The sequence below is a fragment of the Martes martes genome (assembly GCF_963455335.1).
Source record: "Martes martes genome assembly, chromosome: 11".
NCBI classification, from domain to species: Eukaryota; Metazoa; Chordata; class Mammalia; order Carnivora; family Mustelidae; genus Martes; species Martes martes.
In genome coordinates this window covers 31,470,166-31,484,647 of record NC_137899.1, presented here as the reverse complement: position 1 = coordinate 31,484,647, position 14,482 = coordinate 31,470,166, and the positions used below count along the sequence as shown (strand labels likewise).

The following is a 14,482-nucleotide window of genomic DNA, read 5'->3' as shown; positions in this document are numbered from 1 at the left end:
TATATAGGCTTTAAATTTCAAAGACTCAAAGATCCCTTTTACAGAGGTTAAACAATGCCATGATACATTTTAGAAGTATCTTGATACCTATTTCTGAGACATCATTTCTTTATATTTTTCTCATCAACTAATAATGACTTACTTGAAAATAATGCTTTAGTTTTAAAGTCCAACAATATCTAATGGACTTTAATAAAGAATGAGTGATATTATTACTTTATTGATATTCAATATTATACAGTTGTAGAAAATGAGAGGCTAAGACAAATACTTGGGGCAAAATCTGTTGAAAAGATTTGGATTTCTATAAACCCAGACCTAGATTTAAATAAGTCTGTCCATATCACAACTGTGACTGAAAAAAAGAATTAGGACATACAGACACGTGTCAAAGAGAAATGGAGACTGGGACTGAGGTTACGTTAATAGCTTTACCACCACGTGACGTTGTGACTTTAGGGCCTGTGGCTTCACCTTGGAGGAATTAAATACCTTCATTTATAAAATCATGATTTTGTATTAATTGAGTTTCAAGGTCCCTTCCTGCTTTACAGTTTTGATCCCGTTACTGGTTTAGGATCATATATCTTTCAGAATCCATTTTCTTGGATTTGGCTACTTTGTTTACTTTCTGAATACATGAACTAGGAAGAGTATAATCCCCCAAACTCACCCATGAGTCTTAATGTTATCAAAAGTAGAGGGCAAAGAAATGCTCTGAGGTTTGTCACACTTAGTTCGATGCTAACTTTGCCTATATTAATTGATTTAACCCATGTGCAAATGCGCTATATAATGATGCTTTAATTTATAACTTAAGAAGATGACCAGAGTTGTGAAATATTTTGCATTTAATTGCTTTAATACTCATTTTAGTGTCTTGCATTTTTACATGTGTTAGATTCATATTGTATCAATAAAATACAAATGTCATAAACCACATTGATTTCTACATGACTGTGTGCTTAAAACTGTATATTGTTTGCTTGTATCTAAATTGGAGCATTCGTGCTGTATATATTCATTTACAGAGTGTGAAAAGCATGTATTGAGGCAAATAAATATTTTCCAATTAATTTTTTCTTTCTTTCTATTCTTCTTTTATTTTCCCATAGACTTGCTGCTTTCAAATAGCTGTATACCCTTTTTGGGTTCATCAGAAGGACTAGATTTCCAAACCATTCTGTTGGATGAGGAGAGGGGCAGGCTGCTTGTAGGAGCCAAGGACCACATCTTCCTGCTCAGTCTGGTTGACTTAAACAAAAATTTTAAGAAGGTCAGTTTATTTATATGAAGTTGACTGAATGTCCATTTATCTTCATCTGTGCCTTCCTCGTCTTTTGCTTTAAGTGACTCGAAGTCAGATCACTAGGTCATTTACATATCCAAAAAGAACATATTAAAAGAACACCTTGCTTTGGATACACGTTTTAGATTTTTGTGGATTTAAGTACATATACATATCCTCCATTCAGAGTGAATAAGTATAGTAATAAAACCTTTGAGGATATGAATGAAAGAGATTATACAAGAGAAATGCAGTGGTTTAGATTAAAAAGCTGGCAAATGGGTTATTAATAATTAACATTTATATCTAAAGCAATTTTTGCAAAATTAAGCTTTGTATTAACTTTCAATTAACAACCATACTCTTAAATTGGCAGTGTGACTATGGTGGCGTTTTAACACCACACTGGTTTTTTTCCCCTACACTCTTGTATTTTCACTGAATAGTATTCTTCAATGGCCCAATCACACTCAGAGGATGAAGATTAGTAATAACCCAAATATGAGCTCATGAAAAGCAATCTACCACTAAAAGAAAATATATGCTAATTATTGAAAAAACAAAAGGCAGCTGCTGCTGTGCTTTGCATTTGCAGTTAGGAACATCGTACCCAAAGGAAACAGTGTCACACTTTAGGCTTTATAAATTATGACCAGCTGGTACTTTAACAAATACCAATATCTGTGCAAGTCAAGATGGACGCCAAGACTGGAAGAGATTGAAGGACGAGAAGACATAATCCATGACCCATTCTGCATCTATAAGACATCTTAGATTGTTTTCTCTTTCTCTCCTTTTTCAGAAGTATTCCCACCCCCCTCAAAAAAATGCCAAGAGCCATTAAAGATTTCAGGTCAATAGTCTCCAATACTGAATTAATAGAGGATTCTTTCCATTCAGAAAGGGCTGTTCATAGGTCATCATAGAACTTTGAAGCTTCAAATAGCTTTCACCTCAATGACCACTTTAAACATTTTATTTATTTATTTGACAGATAGAGATCACAAGTAGGCAGAGAGGCAGGCAGAGAGAGAGAGGAGGAAACAGGCTTCCTGCTGAGCAGAGAGCCCAACGTGCGGCTCCATCCCAGGACCCTGGGATCATGACCTGAGCGGAAGGCAGAGGCTTTAACCCACTGAACCACTCAGGCGCCCCTCAATGACCACTTTAATTTAAACCTCTGATTTGGAAGTGCTTTTAATAACTAAATATTTATTGCTCAGTTATTTGAATATCATTCAGGACTAGGAGCTTTAGTCTAGATAGGCAAGATATTTATCTCCATATGTATTAATATTGCTTAATTAATGCCTGCATCGGAAACACTGTTTTTTGCCTTTTAATAATTTAATTTTTAAGTAGTTCTCCTGTCCATTTTTGAGGTCTACCAAAAGAAAAGGAGATACCTCTTATGAATGCTCAGACTTGATAAAGAAATAGTCTTTGAATATAAGTGTATATGCATGTATTAGATGATTCTAGAAGAAGGTTTGAGGGTAAAATGTTGCCAGTAGTTGTTCTTGATTTGTGATAGTCTAAATACACTTACAAACTCATAAGATTATCTTCTTAAAAAATATTATTCTGTAATTTGATAAGCAGTGAATTATGTGCTAGAATTTGGAAAGCTTACCTTCATTATGCCATTATAGTTCCATTCCATTTATTTTTAAGGGTGTATTTTTTCCTTAGTAATTTTTTAAAAAAGTATTTGTATCAGAGAGCCTATTGATGGTATCAACTAATAGCTCAATCATCAATAAATATCTTAAGAGATAACTTCTTTTATGAAAGCCACTAAAGAAAATCTTAGTTTTGCAGTTTTGCTTTAAGAGCTGCTACATAGCTAACAAAGCATTTTTCCAAATATGTCTCAGTTTTAGTATAAGAGCAAAAAGCAATTCATACTTTTAAGGGAATTTGTTCTTGTGCTATTCTCTGCCTTCAGGGATTAGAAGAAAAAGTTCATTTATCTGAAATGAGTGTGTTAGATCATTGCTTAAAATAAGTTCTGATAACATAACTTCCTTCTGTGACTATTTTAAGCAAATCTCTCTTTGGCTACATTCCATCCTTGAAATGTGCTAATATTTAATAAAATAAATGTTTATGAAATATTGATTTCCCTCATGATACTATTGAAATAAATGGTTATTTGAACACATTGTAAAATTAGGGACTGTACCAGAGATTTTCTGCCCAACTGATATTCCTTTATCTTTATAAAATGTATAATTCATGAAGAGGTTATGTATACAAAGGAAATAATTTATGTTTATGTAGGTATCCACATTGAAAATTTATATAAATCACTCCAGTGCTAAAAGGTACTCCACAGTAGCAAGTTTAAGTGTCAAGATGGAGTGCTTTAGCAGTGTTTAGACCTATGTGGTTTGCATTGGCTCTATGCCCTTCAGCAAAAATCCAAACTTCTCTGTGGAAGAAACCACACATGGTGGGACTCTGTGGGGCTGAAGGATGTCCTTTGTATGCCCTAGACTTAAAGCAATCTACAACATATAATTGAGTTAGGAGTGACTGGTTGGGGATATTTTTCTCTGGGAAATTAAAAAAAAAAAAAAGTCTGCAGAAAGCATTCATTTGCAGTGTCAAATTTTAGGATATGTGTTTATGTAAAAGTCTTTGTACAAACAAGGATGTACCTATTGAAAAATGGCCATCATTACTTCATAACTGCCACAGGCCTTTAGTGGGGAATACCCGGGATTTTTAGCAACATCCTTTACCAGACGAATTCAGCAATGAAAATTTGCAAATATCCTTTGTATTATCTTTACTCTGTTCAGAAGAGATTTTGAGTCTTCTACAATGAATGGTACAGTTATATGCTCAATAAGTTTTGATGACTAATGACTGTAGAGGAAGAGCATAAAAATTTGAACTTTTAGGGTATTTCTACTGTCTAAAAAGTAAAATTTAAGTACACCAAGTGGTTTGCTTTGTGTTTTGGGGTTTTTTGTTTTGTTGTTGTTATTTAGATTATAGGGATAAGATTCTGATCTTTTCTTGACAGAAAGGAATATCTCCATAGGGATTTAATAGACTTAGTGGCAAGTGTAAGCACACATGGGGTGGGATACTTCTCACTTCAAGTAGGCTTTTCCACTGTTAGTCCCTAAGGCCTCTCTCTTCAGCTAAGAAATACTCTGTACATCCCTGTGTGGGACAGGTTCAGGATAGATATGCACATTGATTGGACATTTCCTCCTCCCACCACTAGACCAAAATGAAATAATCAGAACCAGCCCAACGTGACTGCATTCCAAGGGAAGGATGTGGATCTGGAACCATTTCTTACTGTTGTGCTATAGGTTAAATTCCCCCAAAAGCCATCTAGGAGAGGGAGATTAGTTTATAGGGTATTTGTCGAGGAGTGTTCTTGGGATCAACACGTGTGAGAGGGCCGCTGGGGAAGTAGTATTAGATAAACAAAGACCTGAGCTGTGATACAGACCAAATAAAGCCTCAGCTGACAGGCCAAACTGATAAGGTGGCAATCATTTCAATATTTCCCTGTAGTGTAAGTGATAATACCATTATTCAACTGAGTTTATCTTATAAAAAGAGAATCTCCATTTTCTCCCTATCTAATCCATTCACCGTGACCATCAGTGTTATCTCTTAAACAAATAAAAATCTGACCATATTTCTTCTCTGTTTATACACTTCTGGAGTTCTTGATTTCCGATGAAGTTGAATGAACTCCAGATTTCTGTTGACTTCTATGGCTCTCCCTGTTTCCAGTCTTATTTTTATCCACTGTTCATTATTCCCTCACTTGCCGTTTATTTTCTGCTTCCCTCCCTTCCTCTCTCTCATTCTTTTACCCAATCTGCTCTGTTAGTTCCATTCAAAATAAATTCCTTTCAAGTTCTGTGCCTTTGCTAAAACTTCCTGAAATTGCCGCTCACTTTTTTGCTCATCTCATTCCTCTGAATTCTCCAAGGCAGTTACCAAATTTTACCCTTTTATTGCTTTTTGCTCCCCAAGGCTCCCTGTTATGGTAGGGGAGTTGACAATCCTTTGTGTTTGCTACAGCATTTTGTATTTTAATATCAATGTCAGTTGTCCTACAGATAGAATTATCTTTATTCATTGGTATAAATAAATATACCCCCCATCCAAATTATACCCTTTCCAAGCATTTCTGATTCTCCTTTCGCATATAGTACAGTGTCTTACACATAAAAGACACTACAGAATATGTTTCTTCATTTTTTTTTTGGATTGGGAATATTGTTAACTTTTTCTCTCTTGATTGTAAGACCAATGTATCATGCTTATCACATAGAAGAAAAGACACCTAAAATTTAAGGGAATTTATTGTATTATATAATAAAGAATAATGTCCAGAGTTTGGGATGCTACAGAGATGGAATATCATCATCTGCTTAAAGACATTATCAAGGACCCAGTTATTTCTGTCTCTTCTGTCTGTCAATCTTTGTTGGCATTATTCTTAGGTTGGTAGCAAGGTGACAGTGACAATTTTAGGGGTCACATTCAGACCAGAAAATGTAAAGTGATTAAAGATCATCACTTATTATGTCTCTTTCTTAGGATCAAGAAGACCTTTCTTGAACTCTCACATCTCATTGGCCAGAAATATGTCAATTCCCATTTTTGAACTTAAAATAGGGTGCTTACATCAATCAATTACCTTAAGCAGAAGAAATGTGCAGGAATCAATTACATTGATCATTACACTTACAGAGAGGGAATAGAAAACAAGTTTTCTGGACAAAAAATTATTTAGGGACTCACACTTTTCTCATTAACTTAGGTTACCTGAGGCAAACAGATGTTTCCTCAGCCAGTCAAAAGCAAAAGTATACGTTTTCTATTTGGGGAGAATTATAAAGATTAGCTAGTTCTGCAAGGAACTTATCTGGCAGGATTTATTTTTCTTTTAGGAGATAGCCTTGGAAAGTATTCATTATGAGAAAACATCCTTGAGGTAATTTATTTTTCTACACCCTACATGGTGAAGGTCAAAAAATCAGCTGACCTTTACTTTTCTTGCTTATGTAAGAGTTCATCTGCCACAGTGAAAGTTCTCTGTTACTCTCCAATGTATGTAAGCTTTATGAACTCTGGTCTTCTGCAGATCTCTTCAGATTTTCTTATACTTTGTAAATTTTCTTCCCTCAATATTGTAAGAATTGGAGGGTGAGGTTGTTGGGAGCGAGTAAGAATATAATTAACTGAAAGAATTAAAGACTACATAATTATTCTGTAGTACAAGTAGTTAGCATTATCCACCAAATAATGTACAGAGAACATATTTTTTAAATAAAATAACAAATACCACTTAAGCATCATTGAATATATATCCTAACAGAATTATACCCCAAATAATGTACCTTTGATTTGATTTTATCACTCTTTGGGTTGAAACCAACTATATGCATTGTAGAAGTAAAACTTGAGAGGCTCTTTAAAAAATATTTATTTATTTATTTATTTATTTTAGAGAGATAGAAAGAGTGAGTAGGGGGGAATAGAGAGAGGAAGAGAGAAACTCAAGTAGACTCCTCACTAGGCTCAGAGCCTGACACAGGGCTCAAACTCATGACCCTGAGATCAAACCTGAGCCAAAACCAAGAGTGGGATACTTAACAGGCTGTGTCACCCAGGGACCCTGGGGATACTTTTTAGTGACTGAACTTTGTATATTTTCTTCTTTTGTTCTACTTTAGTCAGTGTTTCTTTTTCATTTTTTCATTAAAAAAATCAGTCGAATGTCTACTGTTGTCAATGTGCATGGGATTTGAACTAGTTCAAGATGGGTGGGTAAAGTTTGGATTGTTGTTAATGGGTTAATTAAAAATAGTTTGCATTTATATTTGGAACTTGCAGTCTCTTGTTTCCTTATTTAGTTAGGATGGAGGAAAAACACCTTTGAGAAACTGAGTAAATTTGTTTTCCCTGTATATATTTCCATGTGTATATTTCTCACAGTTCAAGGTCAAGAAACTAGATTTCCCTGGCCTAGCCCTTAACATCTTATGCTATCTCCAGAGTCAGAGAAAGCATATGAAAAAATAATTTTAAAAGTCCTCAAAAAAGATGGTCAGTGGTAGACGGACATTTATATCCATTATCATTAATTTATAAGCGATGCTTCAGAAACCTGTTCATGTGCACATAATAATAATGAGCTTTTTACATTTGTAGTACATGATTTAGAGGCCTACGGCTTCTAAACAAATGATTCTAAACTACGTGATATCTGGCACTTTGACCAGAAATGGACATTCTCTACCTCAACCAGGCTTAAGTGGTCCCAGTAATAATCCATATAAAATCCAGAGCCCTCTCTATGTAAACTCCAGGAATCATATATATAAGCTGAAAGTCTCTCCCTCTCTCCTCTTTCTGTCTCTCTCTCACTTTTTTAATGTAGTCATAAGTAACAGTAAAATGTGTGTGTGTGTGTGTGTGTGTGTGTGTGTGTGTGTGTGTAATCTCCAGTAATCTTGTTATGTTAGTTACTTGGACTTCTGAGTTAATGAATTGTTGGGATCTTTCTATCTGAAAACCTTACTCACTTTGGAAGCATTTCAAACCATGCATGGGTGGAGTGAGCCTCTAAATCAAGATGTAAGCAAACAGGTCACAAAGGGGATGATTTATTAAACTAAGTATTGCTTTTGTATTCATATTATTCAAGGAATTATTCTTGGTTTCCTTTGCTTCTCTCTCTCTTTCTCTCTCTCTCTCTTTTTTCTTTCTCAAGTGGGCTATAGAGGCAGACAGGTAGATCAATGAGAGATAAACTTACTCTGAGACTATAGTTATTGTTTATTTTACCTACTAACCCAATGGCGACTGGTATGTCAACTCAACGAGTGTAATAATAAACAACTTTATTTTACCTCCCGCAATTCGTTCATCTATTCTGTGGAACTCTTCTCCGGACCTGTCTGGTAACTCCAGCAGGCTACCATGGTTTTCGGGGTTACTCTAAGGTAGTACAGGCAGTTGTTATCCAGCAATTAAAAGGCCTGGTCTGATGTAATAAAACTTTCAACCTCATGTAACATCAAACCTCTGATTCTTCTACCTGTTCCTGTTTGGACATGCCTTGTGAGGGAAGACTCCTGGCAGGTAGGTGTTCAGAGATTTGTCTTTGTTCCTACCTAGCACTCCTCCTCTTCCTGAAGCTTGTTAAACACATTTTATGACCCCTCTAGTCAAATCAGAAGAAGGGAAGAGGAGAGGGGTTCGGACAAGTGTCTACTCTACTGTCATTATCAAAAGGACCTCACTTCTCAACTTTCTGGCCTTGTCAGATGTTTAAAGGTGACTTTTCTTTCAAAGGCATCTTGGTGAGTTTGGGGGGGAACTTCCTCTTTCTGGCGTTCTTTCCCTCGCAGTTCTCTGGATAAGCGTGACTACATTTCTTCTCTGACTGGTATATTCCCATTTTTTATCCTAAGATGGATTGCACTTTAATGAGGTATTAACTTCAAAGTTTTTTTCACTCAACATTCTTGAACAGGACCTAAGGTGACTTCATGCCATACCATTTTTGAGCGAGCATGGCTCCCATCTGTTCCCTGGAAAACCGTCATGTGTCTTCCTGGACACACTCTAGAAGTTCAGCCTGATATCAGTATAGCCACTGAGTCTGGTCTCTGTTTTCCCCACAGCTTGTCAGGCTCTCTCTCACCTTTAGAGATTAATCTAGAATGTTACACCAACTGCATGTCCAACAGCAGGTACTTCTTGAGGTCCTATCAAAGCTCCTTTCCTGGCACCTACTCCTCACACTGGGGGTTGTAGGACACATTATAGACCTGTCTCAGGTGAAATATCCTTCTCTAGGGAAAGGAAAAAACTTTCTAATCTCTAGTTTCCAAGTATTTATAGCCAAACATGTGTGAAATTATCTATAGGATTCTTGGCTGCCTACATAAGAAATTTTTGCTTCTTGACCTAGCATCTCATTTTTGAATTTTTATTCAGCTAAAACTTCTCTTTTAACATTTTGCCTTACTACCAAAGCCATAAAATGAGCCCTCAAAAGGATGATGTTTTACCTCCAGATTTAATGGGCATCCTCATTGTATATCATTCCCGAAGTATACAAACTAGAACCATAGAAGCAACCAAAAGAAAAATGTTAATGTTCTTAGTATTATTTGCCTTTTGACTAGTATAGCCTCAAACAAAACATATGCTGTTTTACATCTTTGTGTTGCATGTTTGTCCACAGATTTCTGTTGGAATCTGATTCCATTTTTCAATGATCTTTTTTTTTTTTTAAGATTTTATTTATTTATTTGACAGACAGAGATCACAAGTAGGTAGAGAGGCAGGCAGAGAGAGAGGAGGAAGCAGGCTCCTGGCCGAGCAGAGAGCCCAAGGTGGGGCTCGATCCCAGGACCCTGGGATCATGACCTGAGCGGAAGGCAGAGGCTTTAACCCACTGAGCCACCCAGGCGCCCCTCAATGATCTTTGAAATTAATCTTCAAATGGTTTACTTTCATTTTGAGATAATACTTAATCATCTTTGCTCCTTTTTAATTAATAAAAAATTAATTATCTTAATAGTCATTTGTGTCAAAATTAAATATTATATCTAAAATGTTCAGTGTTGTCTGGGTGGCTCGTTCCATCTGCCTTCGGCTCAAGTCATAATCCTAGGGTCCTGGGATCACCCACGGAGAATCCCTGCTCTCTGGGAGCCTGATTCTCCATGTCCTTCTGCCCCACCCCCCCTGCCCCTGCTCATGCTCTCTCTCTCTCTCTTTCTACCTCATAAATAAATAAATAAATGCCTTTTTAAAAATATTAAAAAATAAAATAAAATGTTCAAACAATTGCTGTGTTAGGTAAGATCTTTTAATGAGCCCCACCAAAAACCTAAAACTTATTAGTTAAACTTATAGTATTCAAGGAAAAAGCAGTATAATAGTTATAATTTTTCTGTTTAAAGTAATTTATGGTTTTTTTGTCAGAGAGAGAGAGAAAGAGACCATATGCAGAGGGAGAGACAGGCAGAGAAGGCAGAGGGAGAAGCAGGCTCCTGGCCGAGCAAGGAGCCCCATGTGGGACTCGATCCTAGGACTCTGGGATCATGACCCGAGCCGAAGGCAGTGGATCAACCAACCGAGCCACCCCGGCGTCCCTTATGTTTGTTTTCAATATAAAAACTCCTAAATATGTTTCAGGGGGAGGGAAGTTTTCCTATGGATTTTAAAATGAAAAATCACTGTACAAAAACAATATATACATTACCCAGTCTACCTAAGATAAACCCATATTTTTGTGGAATAAGTTGACACAATTTTGTTTTGCCTTGCTAAAATTTAGGTTCCCACATTTGCTTCAGAACTTGACTCTGCTGGTTGTCTAACCACAAAATAATCAGAATTATTTAAAAGAAAACATTGGATAAACATAAATATTAAACACTTAACCTAGAACTTGGATATGTTAAGAAGATTGTTTGTTTGTTTTTTCTTTTTAACAGAATGTTAGTAAGGCAATTCCATGTTTATAAATGTGGCAGTTGTTTTTCTTCCGCTTAACAACCATAATGCAATTTTTGTACTAATTTTTCTCCTTATTTAACATCAACTCAATATGTGATTATAAAAATTAAGTTACTTGAAGTTCATCACTTTGCCCCTATTTTTAAGCACTTATATTAAGAAAATAACCAAGCTAAATGAGTTTGTAATTTTAAATACAATAATTTTTTAGTGGAATGTTTAAACACCCTTCTCTGCATAGCATGCATGAAAAGCGCTTTGTTATTTCCCTTTCCTCAAGGAAGTCTAAAACAAGAGGGTTTTCATACATGAAGATCCTGCACTTGCTTGCTTTATACTGAGTATAAGCAGAAAGGCTTTTATAAGTCTGAATGACCTTCTGACTCCAGTTCTAACTCACATCATGGCTGAATAAGACATTCCCCTCTAATGCTTTACCCTATAAATTTATTATTTAGGGAGAAAGTCTCAGAATAAATAACTGCTCATTTAAAATCAAAGGGATTGATCAAAAGATAATTGTCACTTTTTTATTCTTAGTTAATATTTGAAATTAAGAAAATATAAACATTGGAAACCATGTGGACATCCCAATAAATTAATTTTTGTGATACGGCACCCTGCTTAGTTTCATGGTGATTAATCTGTTCCCAGTGCCTGTGAAGCACATGCTGTCTAGTAACCGCAGAGGTAAAACAATCACCTCGTTCATGGACGTGTTGGCTCCCCAGCCTGGGTGCAGATGGGCCAGTCCCATCTGGTCACTGTCACGGACTATCAGGATGTGGTTAGACTTCTGCCAGAACTCTGACAAGAGCTCCTTTCCTGTCTCTAATTTTAAGGGAAACTTTGCAGATCACTTTTCAATAATTATTGAGTGCTTACTACGCATGTGATACTGTGCCAGGTACTAAAGAGAGTAGGAAGTAGACGCAATGTTCCTTGTCACTCAAGATCGGTAGTCACTGAACTTCAGTGAGTCATTTATTTAAGTCGTACACTTAGGAAGGTAATGAAGACTGCGACCTGTATGTCATACAGAATTATAAAATATATCCACAAGCATAGTTGCACTCCCATTCACATGTGACTGCAGTACGAATTCAAAACTACCAATCCATTCATGGATTTCTTAAAACTGCGTTTTAGGTATCGTGATACAATAACATTCCTCTCACTTCTTGCAATATATGATTTTTGAGCTCCTACTTTATCTCTAGCACACTTCCAGATGCTGGGCATCTAGTGGAAAATAAAACTGGTTAGGTCTCTGTTCTCATGGGGCCTCCAGTTTCTAAAGGGAATGTCCGATAGAGACAAAAAAAAGGAAACAAATAAGAAAATATCACATAAGTATTGTTAAAAACTGTGCTGATAATCCTTGGGGTGGGGGGAACCTGACTTTATTCATTCATTCATTCATTCATTCAAAGTTTCTATTTCAATTCCAGTTAGTTAACATAGAGTGTAATATTAGTTTCAGGCGTGTGATACACTAATTCAGCACTTCCATACACCATCCTGGGCTCATCACAACAGGTGTGTGCTCCTTAATCCCCCTCACCTATTTCACCCATCCCCATGCCCACCTCCCCTCTGGTAACCACCAGTTTGTTCTCTGGAGTGAAAACTCGGTTTCTTAGTTTGCTTCTCTCTCTTTTTTCCCCGTATGCTTGTTTGTTTTGTTTCTTAAATTCCACATAGGAGTGTGATCATATGGTATTTGTCTTTGACTGACTGATCTTGCTTAGCACAATACTCTCTAGCTCCATCCATGTCACTGCAAATGGCAAGACGGAAAACACTACTCCAACTGGTTTTCAGAGACGGCTTTTCTGGGGGAAGTGATATTAAAATGGCCTTTTATAAGAAAGCACCATCCAGAGGAGGTCAGATGTCTTCCAAATAGAACAGAGTCATTCTGAGGACAGTATTGAGATAATATTTGAAACCACAGCATTAGCTGCTCATGATCAGTGAAGTGGGGGCTCAAGTTTAGTATTCTAGTTCCATTGCATTTCATTGATCTTTATGCCCAGGAAAGGGTCCCAAACTAAATTTACTTGCAAAAGGAAAGCGCCCGATGGATATGATAAACACCAGTGTATTCGCATTCAGAGACATTCAGTGGAAGAAGGCTAAATGTGAAATAGGCTTTGAGCTGAGTTCCAAAAAAGAAAAGGGAGAGTCAAGTCTCACTCAAGACTTCATGAAGGGGGGCGCCTGGGTGGCTCAGTGGGTTAAAGCCTCTGCCTTCGGCTCAGGTCATGATCCCAGGTTTCTGGGATCGAGTCCCGCATCGGGCTCTCTGCTCCGCGGGGAGCCTGCTTCCTCCTCTCTCTCTCTGCCTGCCTCTCTGCCTATTTGCGATCTCTGTCTGTCAAATAAATAAATAAAATCTTTAAAAAAAAATTTAAAAAATTAAAAAAAAAAGACTTCATGAAGGAAGCTACATGGGCAGATCATACCCAAACTTAGGAGTAAATCTCCCCATCCATAACAATTCCACGCCCCTTCTCCACCCCCAGCCAGTTTTAATCATGCAAGCTCTACTTTTGGTTCTGTTGTCCTTATTTTTCAGGACTTCATTCTTTGAGCTCAGATCTCCTACCTCTCTCTCTCTCTGTTCCTGGAACCCAGAGCAGTCCTTGCTCGCTTGGTTGTTTCAAATCCTTTACCATACGGCATTTAGACCAACATTTTCCCAACTCTTTTTACAACCGTTCAAAACCATCTGCATTTTTAGGGCTCTGAATTTTTGTCCGTAATTAGGTTTTATGAATAAGTTGTAACTTTCCCTTCTGTGTATTCCATTCGATTTTGGCATCTCTGAATTAGGCCAAGGGCCATTTGATCAACCTTACACTGGCTAACTTAAGTCAATTAAATTGCTTCTCCAAAGATGTAACAAAGAGCAGATATAATTAGAATTTCCTTAAGATGTTGTTATAGGCCTTATCATTATTTGAATGTTTCTGTAACTTGCCTAAGATTAAATAATTAAAAATAAAGTTCCTGACATTTTCACCTTACTGGGTGATAACTGTTAATAAGCTTTATAAATTATGAATGAATCAATAATTGTTAGAGACATTGCAGGATTTACTTGTGAGTTTTTCTAACCTGTTTGTATTCAAACGGAAGTAAAATTTCTTCAAAGAACAACAAAAAACAAAAAAAAAATTTGGATTTTGGATAGAGATAAGCAAATAAAATCAGTATAAGATAATCAGATCATAGGTTGTATTTTTAAATACATGCCACTCCCATTATATTTTCATAAGGAAATTGATATTAAATCTCTTTTAAAAATTTGTTTAAAATGTAACTTTGTCAGTAGGGCCTGTCTCGTAAAATGTAACTTTATAACCACTGAGCATATGTAAAGTGACACTGAGGACAATTTTCATTTCATTAAAATGATCCCTTATTATACTGGTAATCTACATTCTATAACTCTGAAAGAAAAAAAAAATATATATATATACATGTATGTATTTTTACTCTTAGTCTTTAAAAAAAAACAATTTGGAGGGCACTTAGCGGGGACTCAGTCAGTTAAGCATCTGACTTTGGCTCAGGTCATGATCTCGGGGTCCTGGGATCAAACCCCACAACAGGTTCCCTGGTGAACAGCAAGTCTGCTTGCCCCTCTGCCTCTCCCCCAGC

The 14,482-nt window shown here is 36.5% G+C and overlaps 1 protein-coding gene across 1 annotated transcript in view; it reads left to right on the top strand.

Moving 5' to 3' along the window:
• The window catches only part of SEMA3D (semaphorin 3D), a gene marked incomplete at its 5' end in the record, with an annotated part of 126,269 nt that overhangs the window by 18,797 nt on the left and 92,990 nt on the right, over positions 1 to 14,482 (top strand). Inside the window, one exon of the mRNA XM_080818780.1 lies at positions 1,116 to 1,276. Within this exon, the coding sequence (XP_080674906.1) occupies positions 1,116 to 1,276 (161 nt within the window). The remainder of the gene's footprint in view (positions 1 to 1,115; positions 1,277 to 14,482) is intronic.